Consider the following 26,324-nt stretch of genomic DNA (forward strand, 5'->3'; position numbering starts at 1 on the left):
AAATATAAACTGGGCATGATCAAAATTAAAAAAATTAAAAAAACACTTCTGTGCTTCAAATGATATCAACAAAGTGAAAAGACAACCCGCAGACTTGGAGAAAAACTCTGCAAATCATACATTGGATCAGGGATTTGTATGTAGAATATATAAAGCACTTTTACAACTCAAAGATAAAAAGACAAATAATCCAATAAAATGGGTAAAAGATCTGATAGACATTTCTCAAAAGAAGGTATACAAAAGACCAGTAAGTGTGTGAGAAGATTCTTAGCATCATTAGTCATTAGGGAAATACATTGGAGACACCACCTCCTACCTACCAGGATGGTTATAATAAAGAAGACAGACAATAACAAGTGTGGCTAAGACGTAGAGAAATTGGAACCTTCATACAATGCTGACAGGAGTGTAAATATAGTGCAGCTGCTTTGGAAAGCAGTCTGGCACTCAGGGTGAGCCAGACTCAAGTCTGTGCCCCTGTAACCCTGGCCCCCGGGGCCCAGTGCTTCAGAGCCATCCTCAAGGCCTGCAGGATGGTGTCCTGGCTGTTCTGGACATTGTAATTACTGAGTTGCAGCAGACGGTCAAAGTCTTCCTCCTTGTAGGTTATATTGAACAGGGAATAGGGTGAGGTAGCTGCAGTGAGATCCACTTGGCCAGCCAGGAGCTCTGCAGGGCTGCGCTGGATACCTGCCGGGGGTGGGAAGGAGTTAGGATCGGGTCCCAGAGGCCTGCACAGCTGGGTAGAATTAAGCCCCAAAGCTGGCACAGGGGTGAGCTGCACCCCACTGAGAGAGGTCCTTCCTTCTTTCTCAGCCCTCTGTGTGCTTTGCCCAGAAATATAAATTGTGGAGAGTAGGATACAATTTTGAGATATGAAGAGTTTGCTACTCCCCACATTTCTTTGTAGCATTATACTTTTCCCACTATTCAGGCAACTTCATAGCGTGTATATCACCCTTCAGGGTAAGGTGGAAATGGCCAGAACAACAAAGTCAATTAGGTTAGTGAATGGATACTTAAAACTCATGATGGAAACAAGAGGCTGAAAACCAAAACACTTTTGCTTTGTTAAGAACCAGTCTTTGCTGAGAGAAAGAGAATTCCAAGATGTGGGATGAGCATGCTAAGAGTAAAACTGGAAAGTTTGGAATTGTGGCAGGAACTAGAAAGCCAGGAATAATGCACTAAGGCAGAAATGTGGTTTTTCTCACCAAAAGAAGAGAAAAGACTGACCAGTTGGTGGGAGGTGAGGACTGAAAGAAGTGTGATAAGGGTTTTGATTTCAGGGATTGCAGATAGAGGTCCAGCTCTGTGAGAAAGTTCCCCAGCCTGGGGTGGGATAGGATGATAGAGGTCAGCTGAAACCCAAGGTAAGTTTTGGGGACTCTGAGAGAGTGGGGACTGGGGCTTCTCTTCCCTGGCTGTCCTGCCTGGGGAGCCTTTATGAATTCCTCCAACAACTTGGGCCTGAGCAGCAGTGGAGATGGCTGCAGATGGTGACAATGCAGGAGGCCTCTGGATGCAGGGATTCTCTCATTTCACCCCACAAAGCAGAGAGCGGAGAAGCCCAGGTATAACTATGGGGGGGTGGGCAACGCAAAGGAGACTGGGGCATGACAAACAGGACAGCCGCCCAGTGACTTTGCAAAGTGCCCCGATGGGGATGTGGGCATCCGCAACAGACACTGAAGCATGCTGGGTCCAACACTGGGGAGACTAGCCCTAAGACTCTCCGTCCCCTCTCCTGGCCACAGGGGCCCTGGGAGAGCCCAAGGCAGTGCCTCTGAGGGGCCAGGAGCCAGGCTGTTAGGAAGGGACTGCCTCACCAGGCGCTGAGTAGTCCTTAAAGGAGGTGTTGACCAGCGGGAAGTGCAGCAGTACAGGGGCATCGGGGCAGGTGGGGTCCGAGAAGAGGTGGCACTCCCTGGGCTGGCACTGGTCCTGCGGGCTGAGCTCCACATGGGGGAATGGCAGCCCCCGGCTCCGGCAGTACAGCTCAGATTGCTGCAGCACCTGGTAGGGGAGAGGGGCCCAGAGAGAACCAGCTACTTCCTGGTCACCTCAGGTCTAGAAAATGCTAGAACGGCTCCAACCCAAACTGAGCAGTCAAGACAACCTGGTTCCTGTTCATGGCCCAGTTAAGCTTGGAGAGAGGCAAGGACGCTGATGGCCTGTAATACCATTTGGTTAAAATCTGTAGGTGAGATAAAAACCTGGCACTCCACCCCATTTGGGATGGCTATTGATGAATTAGTCAAGAACCTGTGGCCTAGTACCATGGCCTTCCTCCCTGTCCCCAGACTCCCCAGGGAGGCCCTGGGGGGAAGGATGTGGACAGGCCAGGGCCTCCTCCCAGCTCTGACCAGCTGTTCCTCTTGGGGTGGGCATGGCAAGCTTCCTGCCTGTCCACCTGTCCTGGGAGCCAGAGGCCCCAGCACCTCCACAACCCTTCCCAACCAAGGGCCGCGGCAGGAGCCTGTGGGTCAGAGCCTGTCATCCCTCCTTTCCCTTGGGGACATAGGAAGTCTGGGCCAGTGGCCCAGGGGCCCCGCTGCTCACCCCTGGAGGTTGGCCTGGTTGCACAGAGGATCTGGGATTCTCATGGGGGCAATCGGAGGTACCTCAAAAGGTGAGGATAAGGAGTAGTCGAAGGAGAGTATGAGGTCCAGCTTGCGGTCTGGCCGGAACATGGAGGGACAGCTGGTGTTGAGGAAGTAGCCGGCATCCACCAGGCAAAGCTGGGGTTCCTGTGGGGTCAGCTGGCCAGGGGTGGAGTCTAGTTGGCTGTCTGATGGGGGAGGCAGCGATAGTGAGGGGCAGCCACTCCTCCATAAATTATCTACTCACCCCCCCCCACCCTTCATACTGCATTTGCCTCTACATGCCCTTCTTACCTCTGGCATCACTCCCTGAACACACATGACATCCGAGCCCTTCCCAAGCCCTTCTCCAGTCCACACCCCAGAATTGGATGCTGTAACCTCCGAGGCGTCTGCCAGTCCTAGACATGGTCCATCTCTACCCGGGAGCCCAACCTTCTTACCTGGGGACATAGGACTGTGGCCATTACCTGCCCAGGTAGAAAAATCTTTCTGGTCACGGTAGTCCTGGTGCAGCTGGAGGCCCTGGAGGAAGTTGGAGCTGTGCTGGTAGAGCAACCTGCCTGTCAGGAAGCCCTTAAATGCCTGGGCCAGTGCCGTCCCAGGCTGCAGCCACAAGGCCTCCGACCATGAGGAAGTCCTCGAGGAGGCTGCGGGCTCCTCTGGACCCAGAGAAACAGACATTGGTCCAGTGAGGGGCTTGCCTCCCTCTGACGGTGCCCCCTGGCATCTGAAGGGGAAGCGGCCTCATGCCAGGCTCCCCTTGCTGCCTCCTCTTCCTACCTAGGTTCCTGATCTTGTCCTTGATGTGCTGTTTCCAGGTGTCGTCAGAGCTGGTGAGGTCATACCAGGCATCCAGCAAGTTCAGGGAGAAAACGTTGCTCCAGATACCTGAAGGCCGAAGCCCCACAAGAGGTCAGCCTCAGGCCTCAGCGCCCTGTCCTCCATTGCCCGGAAGCCAGTGGCCACCATCCCTGGGTGCCGATGGGAAGTGAGAGGGGGAGCAGGCTGCCCCTGTAATGGCTCTTCACAGCCCAACTCCAGCCCTCATGGGGTGGGGAGGAGAAGAGGCTCTGCTAGACCCAGTACAGGAGTCTGTCCAGTCAGAGAGGCCTGGCCCGGGAGTGACCCAGGAGTGAAGGTGAGAGTGACCACCCTCACCTTCCAGGAAGCAGATCCGGGACTCAGGGATCCTCCTCATCAGCTGTCCCATGAAGAACTTGGAGCCGAAGAGCTCAGAAGGGACAAAGGCTCCATACTTCAGGAACCCGACCTCATATGGGGAGAACTCGACCCACTCTAAGGGGAAGGAGGGAGAGGTGGGAATGAGAGAAGGGTGGGCAGGGGGAGCCCCAGTTCTGACAGGCCGAAGATATTGCCTCCCAGCAGACCTCAGCCTCCTTACTGCCTGACTGGCTGGCTGACTCCTGGGCTGACCACTCACCCAGCCCCTTGACCACATCCTTCCTGTCTATCCCTCTTCACCCTACTCACCTCCAAGACAGCGAGCCTCCTCTATCTGGCACATGAGCCCAGCAGAACGGCCACCCTTCCAGAAGGCGGGCCATCTGTTCTGGAGTTTCCCATTTGAATTCTCTGGGGACCCGTAGGGTGCAGAGGTGTGGTGTGTGTGTGAGTGTGTGTGTGTGTGTGTGTGTGTGTGTGTGTGTGTGTGTGTTGGAGGGCAGAATGGGCAGGACTGAGGACTGTACCCTTGAAGTCGAGAGTCTCCAGATTGTTCTCTTTGACATTGAGGCTCAAGTAGAGAGGCAGAGGGTTCTGGCCCTGCTCCAGTGCAGCTCTCTGTCCTGACAGCTTCTGATCCATCACCTGGGGTGGGGAACACGAGGGCCTAAGTGAGGTTGAGAGCATCCTGGAGGCCGCAAATCTACCAGGCCAGGGGTGGGGAAGGGGCACAGACTAGGGGTGAGGAGGCAGCTCCCTATCAGGATTTGAGTGGCATGGTGGGTGTACCCACTCAGTTCCCACTTCTGCCCCGATGCTCTAACCAGCCCCATATGTAGTCACCACGTACCCCTATGCAGGTTGTGCACTGCAAATCTGCAGAGAGTGCTATTCACGAAGACTACAGTGTTAACAATGACACCCCACTCCTGCCTCCTGTGGTGCCAGTGGACCCATCTTTATGGGTTGAAGGGTGGATTGGATGTGGACTCTGACACAGTCACAAAGGTGCACACACACACACACACACACACCCCTGTGCATGTGCACACACACAGCTTTCTAGAAAGAACAGGAATTCCCCATCTCAGTAGACGTTGTACACTCTGCCAGGGGTGGGCTGCCCCTTCTAGGTTCACCTTAATGCAGTTCGAGTTTCAGCCCCTCCCAAACGCTTTCCTGACATCCTTGCCCCCTCTACCCTGCCTCAGCACCCCCTTCTTTCCTGCTTTGCACCGTATAAAGTTGTACTCTTTTATTTATTCTTGCCTTCTGTTTCTAATTTTCTCTTCAGTAACACTCCAGCTCCTCTTTGACGGCAAGGACTGTGGCTTGCCTTCTGGGGGAGTCTCCACAGAACCTCACCAAGTTCTAGGAGCACAGAAATGTCTCGTTTTATCCCAGACCAGAGCTTCAAACAGGGTTCATCTCAAGCACCAACAAGGTTAATGTGGTGGTTGCCTGGATCCCCGCCTTCGGGGGGATCCTGCTGCCACAGGCGCTGTGCTGTCCTCAGAGAGCAGTGTGTGTGCCATGAACACAGTCCCTCTCTGAGGCTCTCTGAGCTGGAAGGCACCCCCCTCAGCAGCTAGACCTCGGGCGTTCCCACCTGCCATATCAGGCTTTATCTTCAGATTTACTGAGGAAGCGTGTTAAATATGCAGATTACTGGGTCTCTTCTGAGAGTCAGCAGAAGCCACCTAAGATTCTGCCCTTTTTAAAATCTTCCCAGGGGATTCTCAGGATCAGAAAGGTGTGTGTCCCGGGACTGTAGCCCAGCCTCTCCAGCAAGGAGTCCCCCTCCCACCATGGCAAAGCCTCAGCTTCCTCTTCCCCATCAGCCCTCTGTCACTGGATGAGAGCACTCATGTGTCAACCACTGTCATCTTCTCCCCCAGTTCTTCAGTGATACCCAATATGACTTGAGTTATAGGGAATCCACAGGAAAATTCCCAAATACAGCTTGAGCTGCAGGCACAGATGATTTGTCATGTCTGCAAGTCAGTTCTGTAGGGGTGAATGTGTATATATGTTGAGAAGGGAGGGGGTTTTACTAACACCTGCAATTTCCCTTCTCAAAGTCTTATTAGTTAGGAATCCTGTTTGTCTGCTCTTTTGATACGTATGATGAAGGGAAATGTGTCTTTTTACTACAAATGCACAATTTCTGCCCTGGGGAAAGGTTTGGAAAAGGATCAACACACCCCTCCATCGATCAAAACAGGATTCCTTTCTTTGTGGCAGGTCTCTGCATCTCAATTCCTCCAGTTTCCAAATGAGGATCTCCAACCCTGCAGAACAGCACTCGGATGACTCAGGGAGCTAGGTGCAGTGTCCGCAACACATTTATGTTTACATGGTCTGGGCACTGTATAGGGTGGGACTAAAGGGTGTGCAAAACCTTTTGTCCAGAGTTGAAGAAAAACATGTAAGACCTCTTAATTCAGGAACAGATAAGAGAAAAAATACAAGTTTCTCCTTGAGGAATGGTGAGCAGTTTCTAAGCAGTTCAGCGCCTGCCAGTAAAAGATGAAAAGTTTCACAGAGACAGCTTGAGAAGCACTGATTATAACTGCTGAATTTTACAAATAGGTTTTTACAAAAACCAAAGCAATATTATAGAAGTATATGAACTAAAAAGTTTCTCTGAGTAAAGATTAAGGTACAATATTTAAAAAAATAATAATAGTAATAAAATTGTGATTTGTTATGAATGGAATTATATTTTCTGGAATTTTAAAATGACTTTTGGTACCGTAGATTAGCATAGTACAGAGATACTTATTTTTATCTGATGACAAATTTAAAATCAATACTGAATTTGTCTGAATAAAAAATTATTTTAAAAAGCATACAGTGAGTGTGAGCTGTAAGAGAAAAAGCATGATTACTATGAAAAAAGAAAAAAATATTTGAAAAGTTTTCCTATTGGAACAAAAATTTTAAAACCACATGGGTGCTCATTTTTAAGAATAAGTTGTTATCCATTAATACCACAAAATTTTTATTCATATAAACAGAAAATAACTAAGTTTGTCTTTTAAAAAATTACTATAAATTGATTTCTGGTCAAGATGGCAGAGTACATAAACATTGTGCTTACCTCCTCTCATGACCACATTAAAATTACAAATAAACGACCAACTATCACTGAGAATCACCTGAAGTCTAGCTGAACAGAAGTCCTACAATTAAGGAAACACAAGCCACATCAAGTTTGGCAGGAGGGGTGGAGATGCAAAATGAGCTGGTTCCATACCTGTGTGTGGCAGTTAACATTGGGAGGGATATCTTGGCTGCAGAGGTCCCCCCTGAGGAGTGAAGGGTCCCAGCTCCACATCCGGCTCCCCAGCCCAGGGTTCCAGTGCCAGGAAGAGAAGTCCCCTTCGCTTACAGTGGGCCCACTTCCATTTGGCTGCCTCCATGGATGACACACCCAAAGGACAGACTGGACAGGCACCAGAGTCCTTCTAAAGCAAATCTTGCTCTGTAGGGTCAACCCCTGCACCCCAGCTCCTCCACTGTAGTCATGGCCAGTTCTCACAATCAATCTTCCTGAGGGTCAATCCCTCCCATTGATGTGCAAACAGCAACGAAGATTTAACTACAATAGGAGGGCACACACAACACACACAGGGGACATACTTGCAGTACACAACTCAGGTGACCAGGGACACTGCACCACTGGGTTCCACTGGACACCTACTATATAAGGCCACTCTACTAAGACCAAAAAATATAGCATCCCTACCTAATACATAGAAACAGAGACAGAGAGGCAGCCAAAATGGTGAGACAAATAAACTTGTCCCAAATAAAAGGATGGGATGAAGCTCCGGAAAAAGAACTAAATCAAATGAAGACAAGCAATCTACCAGATGCAGAGTTCAAAACACTGGTGGAAGGGATGCTCAATGATCTCAGGGAGAACTTCAATGAAGAGATAGGAAACATAAAAATGGAGATATAAAACAGTAAAAAGAACCAGTCAGAAATAAAGAATACAATAATTGAAATGAAGAATACATTAGAGGGAATCAACAGTAGATTAGATGAAGCAGAGGATCAAATCAGTAATTTAGAACATAAGGTAGCAGAAAATACCCAAACAGAACAGCAGAAAGAGAAAAGAATCCAAAATATGAGGATAGTTTAAGGGGCCTCTGGGAAACATCAAGCATAACAACTTTTGCATTATAGGGGTACCAGAAGGAGAAGAGAAAGAGTGAGGAATTGAAAATCTGTTTGAAGAAATAATGATGGAAAACTTCCCTAACCTGGCATAGAAAATAGACATACAAGCCCAGGAAGTGCAGAATCTCAAACAAGAGGAACCCAAAGAGACTCACACCAAGACACATCATAATTAAAATGCCAAAGAGACAAAGAGAGAATCTTGAAAGCAGTAAGAGAATAGCAGTTAGTTACCTACAAGGGAGCTCCCATAAGACTGTCAGCTGATTTCTCAACAGAAACTTTGCAGGAGACCATGTTTCCCCCAAAATAAGACCTAGCCAGATAATCAGCTGTAATGTGTCTTTTGGAGCAAAAATTAATATAAGACCTGGTGTTATGTTATAGTAAAATAAGTTTGGGTCTTATATTAATTTTTGCTCCAAAAGATGCATTAGAGCTGATTGTATGGCTACGTCTTATTTTCGGGAAACACGGTAGAAGGGATTGGCACAAAATATTCAATGTGATGCAAAGTAAGAACCTTCAACCAAGATTACTCTGCCCAGCAAAGCTATCATATAGAATCGAAGCACAGATAAAGAGCTTCCAGACAAGAAAAAACTGAAGGAGTTCATATCGCCACCAAACAAGTATTACAAGAAATGTTTAAGAGACTTCTTTAAGAAGACAAGAAGAAGGAGAAGGAGAAGACGAAGGAGAAGGAGAAGGAGAATGAAAAGAATGAATGAATAATAAAATGGCAACAACTATATATCTATTAACAATTACTTTAATTGTAAATGGATTGAATGCTCCAATCAAAAGACATAGGGTGGCTGAATGGATAAGAAAACAAGACCTTTTCATATGCTGCTTGCTAGAGACTCACTTCAGATCGAAAGACACATACAGACTAAAAGTCAAGGGATGGGAAAAAGATATTTCATGAAAATGAAAATGACAACAACAAAAATCTGGGGTAGCAATACTTATACCAGACAAAACAGACTTTAAAACAAAGGCTATAACAAGAGACACAGAAGGACCCAGTAATCCCACTTCTGGGTATTTATCAGAAAAAACCCAAAACACTACTTTCAAGGGAAATGTGCATCCACATGCTCATTGCAGCATTATTTACAATAGACAAGCAATGGGGGCAACCTGGGTGTCCATAAATGGATGAATGGATAAAGAAGAAGTGGTACAGGGGCGGCTGGATGGCTCAGTTGGTTAGAGTGGGAGCTCTTAACAGGGTTGCCGGTTCGATTCCCACGTGGACCAGTGAGCTGCGCCCTCCACAACTAGATTGAAGATAACAAGCTGCCACTGAGCTGCCAGTGGTACGGCCAAGCTCTTAACAACAAGGTTGCTAGTTCAATTCCCACATGGGATGGTGAGCTGTGCTCCTCACAACTAAATTGATAACGGCTACTGGACTTGTTGCTGAGCTGCACCCTGCACAACTGGATTGAAGGACAATGACTTAGAGCTCATAGGTCCTAGAAAAAACACACTGTTTCCCAATAATTCCCAATAAAAATTAAACAAAATTTATTTATTTTTTTAACAATAAGAAAAAGAAGAGGTGGGAGCAGATGGGTGGCTCAGTTCATTAGAGCATGAGTTCTGGGCAACAGGGTTGCCAGTTCGATTCTCACATGAGCCAGTGAGCTGTGCCTTCTGCAATTAGAATGAATGCAATGAGCTGCCACTAAGCTGCCACTGAGCTCCTAAGCATCCGGATGGCTTAGTTGATTGGAGCGCGTGCTCTGAACCACAAGGTTGCCAGTTCGACTCCTGCAAGGGATGGTGGGCTACGCCCCCTGCAACTAAGATTGAACAATGGCAACTGAACTTGGAGCTGAGCTGCACCCTCCACAACTAAGATTGAAAGGACAACAACTTGATTTGGAGCTGCTGGGTCCTAGGAAAAACACGCTGTTCCCCCAATAAAGTCCTGGAAATACACACTGTTCCCCAATAAAGTTCTGTTTCCCTTCCCCAATAAAATCTTTAAAAAAAAATCTTTAAAAAAAAAAAAAAGAAGAGGCGATTCACATATGCAATAAAATGTCACTCAGTCATAAAAAAGAATGAAATCTTGTCATCTGCAACAACATGGATGGACCTAGAATGTACTATCCTGAGTACAGTCAGACTGAGAAAGACAAATAAATACTATATGATTTCACTTATATGTGCAATCTAAAGAACAAAATAAATGAACAAACAAAAAAGAAACAAACTCACAGATACAGAGAATACTTTGAGGGTTACCAGATGGGAGGGGTTAGGGGGACGGGTGAAAAAGAAGAAGGGATTAAGAAGTACAAATTGGTAGTTAACAAAGTGGTCATGGGGATATAAAGTATAGCCTAAGAATGTAGTCAATAACATTTTAATAACTATGTATGGTGCCTGATGGATACTAGATTTATTGAAGTGATCACTTCATAACTTATATAAATGGCTAACCACTATGTGGTACACCTGAAACTAATATAATATTGTACATCAACTGTAATTAAAAAATAAACATTTTAAAAAATGACTATAAACCTTGTACATAAAACCATGCATTAAGTCATTACTGGAAGACCAAATGGTAATTAAATTAAAATCTTTTTTATAGCCTGGGATCAAACTGCATTTTCTAGTACCCTATAAAGTGAACTGTTAAAAACAAGCTTCTCCCGTTCTATAGTAACTCTAATAATTCCTACTGCCAGGCAGCAAATTCAGTTAATAGAATACAACACCCTTAAAACTGAACATGAACTTAACAATAGATCTTAAGAAAACATAAGATACATTAATAAAATAAAAATATTTCAAATAATTATGCTGTCATTAGAAAGCCCTTTCAAAGAAAATCCCAACATTTATCATGAAACTTAACTAGCTGATTCTATAAATGAACAAACAAAAAAGAAACAAACTCACAGATACAGAGAACATTTTGAGGGTTACCAGATGGGAGGGGGTCATGGGGACGGATGAAAAAGAAGGGCCAAAAGCAGCCAAAATCATTTTGAGAAGAACCAAGGTGTCAGGTAGGGGTAAATTTGCCCTGTCAGATACCAAGATTTATTGCAAATGTAGAGGAACTAAGCCAGTGAGATTTTGGCCCAGGAACAGAGAATCAGCACCATCAGAATGGAACAGAGGGCTCAGGAAGAGGCCCACGAATATAGAACAGCTGACACATGACAGAAGTAGCAATGTAGATCAGAGGAGGGAAAAAAATCAATAAGTGATATTGGAAAAGTTTACTATCCACATGGGAAAAATAAAACTGGATTCCCATTCACATAATACCTGAAGGTAAACTCTGGGCAGATTGAAGGCTTAATTGCAAAAAACTATCTTTACAACTTTTATAAGAATATATAGGAAGATATTTTATAACTTTAGGAGAGGTTAAAAAATTTTGAGAAGACCCTAAAAGCACAAACCATAAAGGAAAAGAATGATACACTGGATTATATTAAAATTATGCATCAAACTATTACAACTATTAAGAATTAATATCCAGAATATATAAAGAATTCCTACAAAATAATATAAAAAATGAATTAAATAGAAAAAGCACTTGAGTAGGTAATCTATGGAAGAGAAAGTCCCAATGACAAATATACTTGAAAATCTGATCAGTCAAATTTAAAATCAAGGAAATGAAAAACTACAATAATTTCATTTCACACCTATAAAATGAACAAAAATTTAAGTCTGAAGAGTATGTAGAGAAAAGAAATTATGATACACTGGTGGTGTGGGAGTGTGAATTAATGCAAGACTTTTGGAGAACAATTTGGCAATAGATAGGAAAGTTGAAGGTACATGTAACCAACGGCCTAACAATTCCACCACCGGCTGTATATTTTCAAGGTGCAGAGAATTTCTAACTACCACATGTGCACAAGGAGAATTGTACAAAACCATTCATGTAAATAATACATTTTTCTTAAGGATATATATTTTTTAATAAAAGTATACATAGTAAAGGTATACATAATAAAGTATATAATAAGGTTATATAAAATATGTTATATAATTAAATGTTATGTGTTATATAATAAAGTACACAGATTGCAGATATGTATGTGATCATAAACCTAAATTCAGGATAGTAGTTGCCTCTGGGTGTGGGAGGAAAAAGGGACTGGAGAGGGGTCCACTGGGGGTATCAACTCTTTCTGTAACATTTCATTTCTTAGGCTGGTCGGTGAGATCATGAATATTCATTAAATTATGCTTTATGCATTTTCTTAGATCTGAAGATTATCATAATAAATACTTAATAATAAGTATTAAGATTTTTATGATAAATATTTTTAAACTAGTAATAAAAAATAAGAATGGTTGGTAATTTCTAAGTAGCTTTTTATGCTTGCCAGCAAGAATAAAAATTTTTTTAAAAATTCATTTTTGGTTAGTTTACATGATATTTGTTGTTGGTCAAACTCCTGGGGGACCCAAAGTCCTGGGGGACCAAAGATAAGAAAGATAAGAAACTTTCCTCTGCTAATATATTTGATAGTTTACTTTTTGTTATGTATGTTAAAAATACATTTCACGTTTTAGTTGTTTCAAATGCGTTAAAAGAAACTTTGTTCAGATAGTTACAGTGGTAAAACAATCGCGTGAAAAAAAGTCACTGATTTTAATAATTGTATCAGTTAATATAAAATTCAGCAGTTAACTTACTAAGCTTTCCTTAAAGAAGCAATGTATAAAAAACTAATATGCTAAGTTTTGTCTTAATGGTGTTAAGATAATAGTAAAGAAATGTAATAGCTCACGCTTAACGCTTACTCCATGGAAAGACACCACTGAGGAACCACAACAACCAGATGAGGTAAGTACCATTCTCATCCCCATTGTACAGATGAGAAAACTAAGGCACAGAGAGGTTAAGTAACTTGCCTAAGGATACATAACTAGTAAGAGGCACAGGGATTAGAACCCAGGGAATCTGGCCCCAGAGTCTATGCTTTTAACACTACCATAAAGATAAAGAAGAATGCATTTCGTATTGCAGCATAAATGAAATAAAAGCTGTTCGAGCAATCTCACTGACTCTTAAACACAATGCAAAAATGCAAAAGCTTTGTTTGCTTAACTAAAATGGCATTGATTTGTCCCTAGCTCTTGGGAGATCCAGAAATTTCAGATTCACAGCAATTAATTGAAGAATAGCCTGACTCAAAAAGGCGGCATCCCAAAGTTGGGCAGACACTGATATACAGTGGTTCCCACATCCTTTAACCACCGGTCCTAGGCTCTTACCCTGTAGGAAATGCGCACGTGTGTCAGCCAGCTGTGAGGCTACCCCAGCCCCGCCTTTGCACTCACCCTCCACCCGGCCTGTGCAGGCAACATACCTGGCTGTGTAGCATGGACTCCAGCACCAAAGCCCACAGGTCCACGAAGGTGGTGGAGTGGCCCTGCTCCGCCCGCAGCTCCAACTCTCTATGGTAGCTTGCCAGGCGCCCTGGGGAGAAGGTCTCCAGCTTGCTTTTGGCGAGGTGCTCCCGGGCGTATCGGATGGGTCCCTCAAGGTCCCTCTGGGACCACTCAGGGTCCCCATATAGTTGGGCCATTGCCCTGAGAGAACAAAGGGACAATACCGTAGGGTCAGTAGTCGCTGCAACTCCCCCTACCCACCCTCGATTTCCCCCAACGTGTTGCTCCTGCTTGCAAAGCCCCGCCTATCTGGAAAATGCCTCCGGGTTTCTCTCCTTCTAGATCAGTACTGTCCAATATAAATATGATGTGAGCCACGTAATTTAAAATTTCCTGGTAACAATACTTTAAAAAGTTAAAATATCAGTAAAAATCAATTTTCATAATATATTTAATTTATCAAAATCATTTCAATATGTAATCAATATAAAAAATTAACGTAAATTTATACATTTTTTTCAAACTGTCTTCAAAATTGACTGTGCATTTTATATTTATAACACATCTCAATTTGGACTAGCCACATTTCAAGGGGTCGATAACCACAAGTTACTAGTACAGCACAGCTCTAGACCGATCTTCATAGGTCTGTCCTGAAGCCCTTTGAGACTGCTTCTTAGTAACTGTCACCTAAACTCCTCTGAGGAGTTCACTCCTTTAAAGTCACATTTCAGCAAGACTCGAAGGAATGAATCTCTAACAGTGAAAAGTCCCACCCCATTATAGGCTCCGTGGCATATGGGGAGGCAAAGTTGTCTTTAGGTAAAATAGCACCTCTTGACTTCAATTTTCTCATCTATACAATAGGGACAATAAGAAAAACTACCCTAAAGAGTATTGTGAGGATTAAATGAGGTAATAACAATTAAAGAAAAAAAAGAGCTACCAATTTGGAGTTCCTGGCACATATCAGACATGTTAAGTGTTTTACTTGGGCTGTCCCACTCTAATCTAAGGAGTATGTACTATTATTATTCCCATTTTGGTAATGAGTCAACTGAGAATCAGAAGAAATAAGTTGGTCAAGGTCACCCAGCCAGGGGTGGTGTTGTGGAGACTCAAACCCAGCTCCTGCTGAATCGGCTGCCTTACACCTCTTCAGTAGCATGGAGTGGAAGCCAGCAATGCCTCACTCACGGCAGGACCTCTGTAAGGTCTGCTTCCTCCCTTTTGAGAAAGCCGCTTGGCACCTATCAGACCATACTGCTCACACCCGCTTGGCTTCCCCATAGAGAGAGGCCCTCTGGTATTTACTCTACTCCCCTCGGGGGCCTGATTGTCTCTGCTCGTCCAGTCCCCAGGGCCCTCACCATGTAGCTCCCGAGATGCCACTGAAGTAGGTCACACAGTCTAGGAGTCCCAGCTTTTTCAGGGCCAACAGTTGACCGTAGAGAGAGGTCATGGCCCGGGCACCTCCGCCTGTAGCCATGATGCCCACGATGGGGACCTGGACCACAAAAGACACAGGCTGGCTTAAAAGGGACAGGGATAGAGCTGCCTTCTGCCTCTAGAGAAGGGACCTCGTGGCCAGGGTCTGATGGGGTCAGAGTTAGAGCTAGCACCCAATCCTTCCCCAGGTAGTGATAGTTCTCAGACCTGGACCGAGTTCCAAAGGGAGCGAGAACCCCACAGCTCCAAGCCCCGTATCTCCGGCAACATGCTCACTCCCCAGGCTCTGCTGACTAGAGTATCCGGAGAGGGCATAGGAATCAGGTACTCCTGTAAGGCCCGTTCAAGGTATCTGCACACCCCTCCCTCTGTATCCCCCAAACCTCATCCTCCTGTAGGTCTCTGTCCAGCTGCAGGGCCTGCTTGAGGGCCTTGGCCACCACCTGCTTCCTCCTGCTCAGGAAGGCTTTCTCCTCTGCACACAGGCCAAAGCCCAAGCGCACAGCTGGCTCGTTATGGCTAGGGCAGTAGAGGATCCAGGGTCAGGGGGCATTTGCCGAGCTCAGACACTGGTTGGACAAGCCCATGACAGCTGCCGAATAACCTCCCTTGCTCCCAATCCCAAGGACCACCCTTTCCACAGCACTCTCCTGCCCCATGACCACCCCTCATTGTCCCCCACAGATATGACTGTCCCTTACCAGCCTTCAGCCTTGAGCTGTAGCCTCACTCCTGGGGCCTGAAATCCAAGGAAGAGACCTCAGTCAGAATGTCCTAGACCCTGAGGGGACTGTGGGTATCCCCTGGGGGCCTGAGGCTCCCCTATCTTTATTTTCACTGGCACTTCCCATTCAGTTGAGGCCACTTACATTTGTAGCAGGAATGTCCATGGTTAGCTCCTTCCCCAGGGCCAAGGGCCTCAGCGGCACAGAGAGATGCTCAGCTGAGCTATCTGAGTTCCAGCCATTCCTTTTGGAGCTCTGAGGGGAAACATTCATTCATTCATTCAACAAATCCTCACCGAGTATCTAGACAGACACAGTCCCTCCCTGACAATACAAAAAAGATTTCAATATTTATAATTATTAAAATTATAAGAACTATAATTACGAATAATGACAAAAATAATAGCTAATATTTACTTAGTGTAATAATAGCTAATATTTACTGTTCTCGGTGAATCATGTGTGTGAATTCATAAAGCAACAGGCAATGACACGACATCAGGGTTGTCAAGAAATAAGCAGAATGATAAGAGAGTAACCAGAGGTGGGGTGTGTGGGGCCCATTTAAGAAGGGAGGTCAAGGAGGGCCCCTCTGGAGAGTGGTCATTGAGCTCAGATCTAAAAGAGGAGGAGGAAGAAAAGGAGGGGCATGGGGGGAGGGGAGAAGAGGAAGAGAAGAAGGCAGCCTTGGAAGGAGCCAGAGGAGGACAGGGAAAGCATCTGGCATGCTGGAAAAGCAAGCAGAGACAAGTATGGCTGAAGCATCTTGAGGGGAGCATGAATGAAAATGAGGAGGCAGAGGTGGGCGGGGGGTGGGGGGGCCAGGCTGGGCGGGGCCTGTGGGCACAGACGTTAGATTTTAGTCTGAGAGCATCATTGGAGGAGCCATTAAAGGGCTCAAGGACAGACATGGTATAGCAGCTCCCCCGTGCCCATTCCAGCCCTGGTGATCCACCCTACCTGCCAAGGGCATGGTGCCTAACTAGGGGCCTGCAGGGCCCTGGTCTTGGCAGGGGGAAGGCCAGGGAGGGGCCTGCAGCAGCCGGAGCTGACCCAAGGCTGGGGTTGGCAGGAGAGCTCCAGAGATGAGACCCAAAGACCCACCCTCAGGCGCCCACTCAGCTCTGCCTCTTGAGCTGCCATGTAGTGAAAGCGGAAGGCAGATGCTGTGCCCAGGGCAGATGTCTGTGTGTCCTCATATGACCCCTTCAGCACCAGCTCCAGCTCCAACGCGTCCTGACCTAGGGAGAGAGTGGGCAGGCTAGTATGAGGGGAACAAGAGCCCCAGCAAAAACCTGGGGAACCGGCAGTGCTACCCAGACATGGTTGCGGCCTGGGCGTCTGGATCATGGCAAACAGCATTCTGGAAAAGGCCCTCCCCAGCCTGCCAGCTCCCCCAACCCCCATGGAATTCCCACTTCCTGTGACATGCCCTCCACCAGGTCAGGGGGACCTTCCTGCCCAGACCTGTTGCCCTTGTGCTGTGTGGGCAAAAAGGAAGAGGCAAGCTCTGCCCTGCTGCTCACCTCCTGCTCTATGTGGATTTCCCAGCCACCCCCACCTAAGCCCCACCTTCCAAGCATAGGCCAAACCTGGTTCTGAGCAGGTCTCACGTGCGCTCACGGCTGTGCTCCCTATGCTCTCCAGAAGGACATCCAGGCGTGACAGCTCTCGAGCCTGGGACAGACCACATCATGAGCAGGGGGCTCTGCTGGGGAAGCTGACGTCCCCTCAACCTCACCCTGTAAGCCCCACTGTCCCTAATCCACCACACACAGAACAAGGTGTGGGGTCCAGTGTGGGACTTGATGCAGAAACCCCTCACCCCACTTCTGATCCACCACACCTGCTAAGCCAGATGTCCTGGAACAGCCAGGGGAGCCCCCTCTTCACCTACCCCCAAGCTCTCCTAGATTTGCCAAACTTCTGGAATCTCTGAAGGTTCCCGATCTCTCAGGCACAGTTCTTTCTTCTCTAAGTTTCTCTACGGTCTCACCTTGGAGGATGCATTCTACTGCTCGCAAAGAGTACTATGCAAAGCACTGGTCTACAGGACGATGGAACGGAGCAGAGAAACCCTTAACATTTTAGCAACTACAGGTTCTCCTGACTGTCCTTCACTTAACTGACTTGCCAGGTGAGCCTGGTGCCTTCTCTCTGTAATGCATGCCAGCTGGTGCCTGCAGCCCACTCCACTGTCGCTACTGACCCTCTCCTGTGGAACCGCTGGTCTTCGTCACTTCAGATAAGAGGCAGTTGCCACCGGTATGACTGTTTTAACATGCACAGGCATACCTTGAAGGTATTGCTGGTTCATTTCCAGACTGTCACCATAAAGCAAGTATTGCAATAAAGTGACTTGTAATCTTTTTGCTGGTGGAGGGTCTGCTTTCAATTTGTAAAAAGCACAACATCTGTGGAGCGCAATAAAACAAGGTATGCCTGTATTTGAAAAACTAATACTTGCCCATCAAACAGGCATTTACAGGACCCCAAGTGGTGCCTCTTTCAATGTGGGGCTCTAGGTGCCTTACTCACCCCGTGCTGGGCCCAGCCCTGCTCCCAGGTCAGCTTGCCGGTTTGGACTGCACTTGAAGAAAGTTTCTAACGCACGTGTCACCACCTTGTGTCCATTCCTTCACACTGCAGCTTTGTAAGCTTGCTGTGTTTTAAGAGAGCTGGCCAGGACTTTCCATTATCCCAAGGAAGAGCTGACTGACCCCCTGATACTACCCACCTTGTGTGATATTCCCGGATTGGAAGCACACCACCCTGGAAACTCACTGTGAACCTCAGTTACCTCAGTATTAACAACCTGAGTGGGTCTGGCCTGCATGGCTTCCTCACCAGAGCTTCCTCCTCCAGGGCTAAGAACTATTAGTTCACTACAGGTGACTAAACACATCAGGAAGCTCCTCAAATTCCCCAAACATTCCCTCAACCATCCAGCCTTGGGCCAGAATCTCCTCTCAACAAAGCCTCAGCCTCTCCTCTCTCCATGTTCACGTTAGCCCCAGGGCCCACCAAGCCCCCAACCCCTGACCATGGCCCTAGGTGACCACCTAGCCAAGAAGCCAGGGGTGGCCTTTCTGCCCACACTTTGGGCAGCTAACCTGCCCCATCCCGACCCAGTGTCCTTTCTGGGGTCCCTCCCTCAGCTCCCCGTCACAAGCCTGGGGAAGGTAATGATTACCACAAGGACGTTGTTGGTGATGAGGTTTTCTGGGCGGTCTGACCTGGAAAAATCAAACCATCCAGAGTCTGGCCTTGCAAAGGCAAAAGCTCCCTTTGCAGACCAGCCCCCTTCACAGCCAAGGCTCCACCCATGTGGGGCATCCCTGGGTGACACTGAGGGTTCTAAGTCCTGGATACTCTTTGGGGTGCAGGGAGATTCTTCTGAGGATGAAAGGTGAGGAGGGAGAGAAGAAGGCAGAGAAAGGATTGAACTTCCTCTCTTCGTTTCTCTAAGAGGATCAGATCCCACCACCCAGACTGGCAGGAGTTGGGAGATGAGGGGCAGGGAATCTCGGCTGGACAGACCAACAGGAAGATCTGGGTCGATAACATTTCCCTAAATAAAGCCTAGGTCCTGAGACACTTCCTGAGCTGTGTGATATTACTCACGTCTTTTCCATCAGGAACTCCACATCCAGTTCCTCCTGTCCCTGGAGTCAAAGAAGATGAGCAAGTCGTCAACATTTGTATGCATCTGTAGAGTTGACACTGTTCTTTTACATTCATTATTTCATCATCTCAAATCTCTAAGGGAGGCACGGTATTACCTACAATTCTTCCCATTTTACAGATGAGGAAATTGAGGCTTAGGGAAAGATGGGCTCCCTGCCTAAGTTACCACAGCTAGTAAGTCTGCAAAGAACAGGTCTCTGGCAAGGCACATGCCAAAAGAGGCTTGAGGGTACTCAGGGCCCATTCCATCTTCCTCTTGAGGGGGATTCCGGAACTCTGCCCTCCCCCGTGCCCAGCCTTCACCTGCTGGAGAAAGAGCACAGAGACCTTTATAAAGCAGGCCTTGGGCACATAGGAGATCAGAGGCAGTGACTTGGAATCATGGAGCCACAAATGCCAAAAGGGTTAGTCACACTGAGATGTGTTTTAAAGGACATTAGGAAGTTCTCCACCACCCAAAACCTTCCATAGACAGTAAAATTCCTCCATTGAGGGTTCAGTCTGTAACAGTCAAGTTAAGCCTTCTCCTCTCCTATTAAAATGTAAATATCTCTGGGAGGGATTTGAATCTTTCTGTGAATGAGTTCAACCCAGCAGAGGAGAGAAACTGCAACTTTCTCAGCCTGGAGCCCATAGGGACTCCCCACACACCTGGGGACTCTGAGAGAAGGTCTTCTGGAGCAGCTTGCCAGGGAGGACTTCTGAGATGTCATAGAGAAACTTGAAGCAGGCATCATCCTCTGTGACTGAGTCCTCATCATAGACACTCAGCTCCAGAACATTCTAGAGACTCAAGAAAAGCAACTTAGCACATCACGCATTCATAGCTGCAGCCCTCACCTGTTGAAACCTTACTTGAAGGTGAGAGCCAGAAAGATTATTATGCCTCCATGCTTTGTACTTCAAAATAAACATAATGGTAAAACTTAAAAGCAGTAGAAGAAAACCCAGCAAAGTTGCTAGTTTTCCCCTGTTAATTTTCATTTGTATAAAAAATAAAATTCTTTTAAAGAATTCTTCCCCTGGCCCACCACACCCCTACTTTGCTAAGTCCCTAAGGTAACATATGTACCTAGGAGTGCGTTATTTCATTTAACCTCACAACAACCCAAATCAGGAGGGGATTCTTACTAGCTCCATTCCATAGATGGGCTTAGAGAGGACGAGCCGCTAGCTGGAGATTGGGACACAGGCGGCTGATGGGTTTACACATTCTCTCAACACACAGCACATCCAGGCTGGGCACAAAGACACCCACTTCCCAGTTTCTCTGACAAAGACCCTCAAGAACCCTCCCTAGGCAGGGTACAGCCTGTCCTCAGGGTACAGCCTGACCTGAACTTTACCTTGACCTGACTCTGGATTAGGAAACTGAAGGTCTCATTCCATACAGGATGACTGGAGTTGGTGACCGTTTTGGTCTTAAACTTCGTTCCAGGTACAGTTGGCAGCTGTAGGACCACATAGGGGTCTGCCTTACTCACTGCCAATATCAAGAGAACCATTGTGAGAGAGAATTCCTCATCCCCCTCTTCAGGGGCCTTGCCAATTTCCTTGCAAGACCCTGGCGGCCACAGTGGGCAGCCCAGCCAAGCCCAGCCCCAAGGCACTTATATAGCTGCAGCCCTCACCTGTTGAAAAACCAGCCATCCCTATAGCCCTGCAGCCCAGAGACCGTTACTCACACATGTCAGCCCAGCCCAGGCCTCGAGCCTCCAGGACCCTCACGGTGAGACGCCAGCAGGCAGACGCCATCCCCTGCAGTAAAATAGCAGACGGCCAAGTCCTTCCTGCTTGCTCACGAGCCCCACCAATCTGTGCCAAGGCCTCTCCTGAGATGCTTGGTAATGCTGCCAGATGTGCTGGAGCCAGACAGCCTTTGCCTACCATTGTCCTTGGGGCCATAGTTGTGGGCTACAGCAGTCAAGGAATGGCAGACCCCTCAGGGGGTAGGATTTGTGGGACTCCCACCCCTTCAGGGACAGATGGCATAGCATAGTGGAGAAAAGGGGGAACTGAAGACCAAGGAATGCCTACCACACTGGACATATCATTTTGGGGTTGGCTACCCCCAGAACTCCCAGGGAGGGCAACCCCTTGGCGAAGCATGTGACCCTGCTGCCCAGCGTACCCCTAGTCCTCTGGATGGGAAGTGGATGCATGACTCCAAGGAGCCTGAGCCCTGGGGAGCCCAGTGGTCTGTGATAGCCACAGGTACTCACCCTCTCTTGGGTGCAAATTAAGGAACTCCAAGAGCATCAGACTGTGAGCAGTAGGTGAAAGGTCATTGTATAGTAAGATGCTGGTGAGACTAGCTCAGTCCACGGACAGGCCCACTAAAGAGGAAGAAAAAACTGAGTGGGCAGAAGCTGGGCGGGGCAGAGAAGATGAGCAGAGGAGGGTGGCAGGAAGAAACGCAGAGGACAGGTAGGGCGTGGCTGGGGACGGAGTACTGGGGGTCTAGTCCCAAATCCCGACTGCTGAGATCCTTGGCACTGCTGGGATCCAGGGCGCCCCTTGGGTTTCTGTTCTTTCTGAGGCCCAGTTGTGTAGCTTTTCCTGGGCATTCTGCACAAGTTTCTTGTAATAAGCCCCTGGGATCTGACAGAGAGGCAGCACCATGCTTGCAAGGTGGACATTCATCATGGCGTGGCTGGGAGACAGTGCGGGGAGGAAGCCAAAGCTGCTTCCTGCCTGCACCCTCCCACATCCTGTCCCACTCTGGTGCTTGTGATCTGGAACTCTCTTTTCCCACCGGGAGCCTGTCTCTGCTCTGCACAGGTGCCGCCTACTAGGCGCTGGCTCAGGGTGCATGGGACATGGCTCTCCACTCCCCACAGAGACAATGGGCCACAGCCAGGCCCCTCGGACTCGTGCCCCCCCTCCTCCCCTAGGTCCTCCCGTTGGCCCTCTCCTGCGGCTCCATGCTGAGTGTCCTTGTCATTCCCGTCAGCTTTCTGGCAGAGCATATTTTATCCTCCCTGCAAGATCCACTCCTTACTCCCTTCTTGGGGATTAACTCCAGTGACACCGGCAACATTTCAACTCTATAGGCCTTAAACCAGAGCTTGTCATTGGCAGGGATACAAAGACTTCTTAGACACCTGGCTCTGTTTCCGCCCTGCACCCAGATTCCATCACCACCTGCCACAGAGAAGGTGCTGGCTAGGACCCTGGGGCCCTGCTGGGGGTTGTGCTCCAACGCCCACTCCAAGAGGCAGGAAGGGCAGAGGTCTTGCAGGCTCCCCCCCTCTTCAGAGCCACAGCCTCTGGGTTGCTCTAAAGCCTCTTGGGGCTACTAAGAAGTGCCCCCAGCTGCTCATTACGTAGCCAGTCATATTGCCCAATTTGAGTGTTGCTGCCCATTTCTCTCTCCCGTCACTGAGAGCCTCTCAACCTCAGAAAGCCCCCTCACCCTTGGCAGGATACTTTTCCTAAGGCGAAGCCCCATTTCTCATCACTTCTAAGACTGCCGTGAACACAGCGCCCAGCGGTGGGCACTCACAGTAATTACAACTGATCGTTGATTACTGGGGGCAGTAGAGCAGAGTGGGCAAAGGTAGGCCCCCGGCCAGGTCGTCTGGATCTAAACCCTGGCCCTCTGCTTACTTGCTGTGTGACTCAGGATAAGTCACTGAACTTCTGGTGCCTCTGTTTCCTCATATGTGGTGGGATTAATAATAGCATCGACCTCACACAATGTTCTGAGGCGAAATGTGTTAATGCTTGTAGAATGATTAGCAAAAAAGTAAGCAGTTTCTAGATCATTGCTCTTATTACTATTTATTAAGTGCTGCGTATGTTTTTAGGTGCTGTGTACTAAGCATAGTACGTATACAAACTTGATTTATCCTCCCAACAACCTCATAAGATAGTACTCTCACTTCCTCCCATTTTACAGATGAGAGAATTGGGGCTCAGAACGGTCACTTTGCCCTTGGTCTCCGTGTGTGTCGGTGACAGTAGGATTCAAACCTAGGTCTTCAAAGCCAGAGCTCACAACCTCTGTGCTACGCTACCTTCCCAGGACTTTGCTTCTTTGTAAAAGCATGCAACTTTTCCCCACTGCCCTGTGGATATCTAAACACTAGAATTTCATAGATTTGTTTTAGCCAAATGCGATTATTGAACTAACTTATTAACTATGGGATTCTTTTCTCCTGAGGGCATTGGGACTTCATTCCCCTCCCCCCCCCATAACCTGCCCCTAAAAGATCATCCCTCCTGAAATATTGCCTTAATCGACGACTAACCCTGGACACTCCTGGAGGAGTTCTCCAGCAGGGAGCCCCCCCCCCACCCCGTACCCCCCAGCCCAGCTTCCTGTAGGATGGTGGGAGTACCTCCCTCCTAAGAGTTCCAGCTACTGTCTCTCCCCCTGTGCAGGGACCCTGGGACCTACTCCATCCTCCTCCCTGAGGAGAAGATCATGGTGGATGTGACCCAAAGGAGCCTAGACGGCTGGAGTCCCCAGACCAGGGTCCACAGTACCTGTAGCCATGGGGTCTTCAGCAGGAGGAGAAAAATGAGCAGGCCACTTTTTTCCCCTGCTGGCACCAAGTCACCATGGTGGGGCAGTAGAGAGGTTGGAGAGAGGAGGAGTAGAAGCGACAGTACAACCTCAGGCCCCGTACCTCCTGAATGAGGCTACACACAGCAAGCACGTCCCAGGGCAAGTGCCCAGCTTGCCCTGCCAGCCAAGCTCCTACTGCCAGGGCAGGCTCCAGTCTTCTATTCCAGCACAAAACAGCCTGGGTGAGGCCGCTGCTGAGGCTCGCTTGCCCCAGGAGCTGACTTGAAGGCTGGGCCCAGTCTTGGGGTCTCAGCCAGTTCCAGAAACATCAGCAAGAGGCAAAGTGCTTCCCAGGTGTGAGAGCAGACTCAGGTTCTCAGGGTCATCAAACCTTGGGCTTTAGTTTTGCCCCTGGACTGGACAAAAGGAGCTGCTCTCTCTAGCCCTGGCCCCTGGCCGAGAATGAGAATCCGGCGGAGGGGAAGCATGTGGCAAGGCTGGGGCGAGCAGCTTGTAGGCTTCATCGGCCTGGCCGCAGCCTCATCGCTCTCGAGCCCAGTAAAAACTTGCCAGTGGATGGGGATTGGGGCTGGCAGAGCTGCTGAGACAGGGTGGTTCCTGGGCTCCAGCCAGTTCCAGGAGTCCACGGGCTGCAGTGGTGGGCTGTGGCCTCATGGGATCTCTTTCTGTGACACGCAGCCACTGTGTTCTTTTGATGGAAGGAGAGGAAGGAGCTGTAAGGGGGCTGTGGGCTGGTCACTCACGGTGGAGGAGGGGGGCTCTGGTTTCCTGGGCCCTCGCTTCTAAGGATGCTGATCATCTCCTCCACTCCTCGTCCCCAGCACAGACTCCCTCACCCTCTGCCTTTCACCCTCAGCCTCTGCCTAGGCAGAGACTGTAGGTCTGGGACCCAGGCCTTCCCCAGAGACAAGAATCCCCTTGGCTTCAGCTGTGTCAAGCTTCTTGGAATGCACCCAAGCCCTAGGCCCTGCCCTGACTGATGTCCATGAGCTCCGTGACACTATTACCTGAGGAGGATGGCCAGGTGGTCCCCTAAGTGGCAGTCTCTCCATGCCAACCCTTGCAGCTCTGCTCCAAGCCCAGCTCTTGCCAAGATGACAGCTCCCTGGCTGGCTGGCAGCAACTATTCCAATGGGATGGGACTGACTGTGAATCTGCCAGCCTCAGAGGAGCCATAATCCTATAAACAGGTTGGGGCTCCACCCCGCTAAGGTCACACCCTCAGCCCAGAACCTTCTCTTCTCCCCTAAGAGACTGAATCAACCAGCATCTCCAGAAATGTCTGGCAAGGCTCCAGGTCTGACAAGTGGAGCACCACTTCCAGATGTGGGGTGTCACGACTGCAGATACAGTGAGGGGAGTCCATGAGTCCTAGGAGTAGTGGCAGGAAGCTGCTCTCCTGAAGCAGCGGGCTTCGGGTGAGGTGGGGGCAGAGCTGAGGAAACCCCTGCGCCAGGCTAGCCTCTGGGGGAGGAGGGCTGTGCAACTGGGAACAGACAAGAGGCCAGGCCTCCCTGGCAGCTCCACATAATAAAGGCAGTCATGGTGGAGGCCCTGAGCAGACTTCAGAGAGCTGCAGGGGGCTCTGGACTCTGGTTTTAGACCCCTCACCCTCAAATTCACTCTCACCCCTTCCGTTTGGCTGTTCCTAGGAGTTTAGAGGATTTCCATTAGACTCACATGGCAAACTTTGTAATAAAGGTAAACCAGACCAATCAGGAAACTCTTAGATAATGAATATTACAGAAAAAACTTGGTGAAGTCACCTGTTTAAACTACTTTACGAATATGTGCACAATAACACTAAATGTTCTCCTGAAATGACAGGAATTCAGTTGTTTCACTGTCAATACACTATGATTGAACAATTTGTTTTTCAAGGCAAATGAAACTGAACTATTGTTAAATTACTACAAATGTCATCTAAAATGTATTATTATACATTTACTATACATAAATGTATTACTCTACATTTCTGTAGAATCAACCAAAAAAAGAACGAATAAGAATTAATAGTGGTCTTAATAGTGAATGGCGAAAAATAATTGAATGGAAACTTTCTAATTTGCATGAACCAGATATAAAATCTAATGAAACAGTAAACGTAAAATGTAGAAAACCACAAAGAACAACTTATTCCAAAGTGGGTCATAGATGAAGCAACGTACAAAGTCCCCGGCTGGTGAGAGGCAGAGCCAGGGATTATGCTCTCTGCACTGAAAGCCCAAGCCGCCTCCATAGACTGGGTTCAGCCCAGCCTGGAGCCCACTCACCATGGAATCTTCAGTGGCCTTCCGGACCGGGGCCAGTCCCAGAGCTATCCTAGGACCCCAGGAGCCCCGAAGAGATACATCCACCTGGGGAGTGATTTCACGTCTCCCGCAGCTGATGCTGGTCGCACCTGGAAACAGCTGTGGAGGGGGTGTGCTAATGAGGCAGCGCTGCAGAATCACCCTCCCGGAGGTGACACCCAGGGCTAGCCCTCTGCACTAGTATGGGAGGGTGAGGCCACCCCACGCCCAGAGGTCCCGGGGCTCAGCTGGTTGGACTAGG

General features: G+C 48.1%; 1 protein-coding gene across 1 annotated transcript; it reads right to left on the reverse strand.

The window, feature by feature from the left end:
* Positions 1-466: 466 nt before the first annotated feature.
* Positions 467-24,823, reverse strand: PLA2G4D (phospholipase A2 group IVD; the record flags this gene model as incomplete). The annotated part of the gene is made up of 20 exons (XM_081049679.1): positions 467-693; positions 1,833-2,019; positions 2,628-2,794; positions 3,077-3,268; positions 3,390-3,497; positions 3,768-3,905; positions 4,319-4,436; positions 13,355-13,577; positions 14,747-14,883; positions 15,209-15,344; positions 15,527-15,564; positions 15,695-15,805; positions 16,655-16,791; positions 17,143-17,227; positions 18,744-18,786; positions 19,175-19,215; positions 19,889-20,020; positions 20,584-20,720; positions 20,923-20,995; positions 24,779-24,823. 20 exons carry the CDS (start codon positions 24,821-24,823, stop codon positions 467-469), a joined length of 2,475 nt encoding a protein of 824 aa, XP_080905805.1.
* Positions 24,824-26,324: the final 1,501 nt, after the last annotated feature.

The sequence above is a fragment of the Rhinolophus hipposideros genome (genome assembly GCF_964194185.1).
Source record: "Rhinolophus hipposideros genome assembly, chromosome: 5".
NCBI classification, from domain to species: domain Eukaryota; kingdom Metazoa; phylum Chordata; class Mammalia; order Chiroptera; family Rhinolophidae; genus Rhinolophus; species Rhinolophus hipposideros.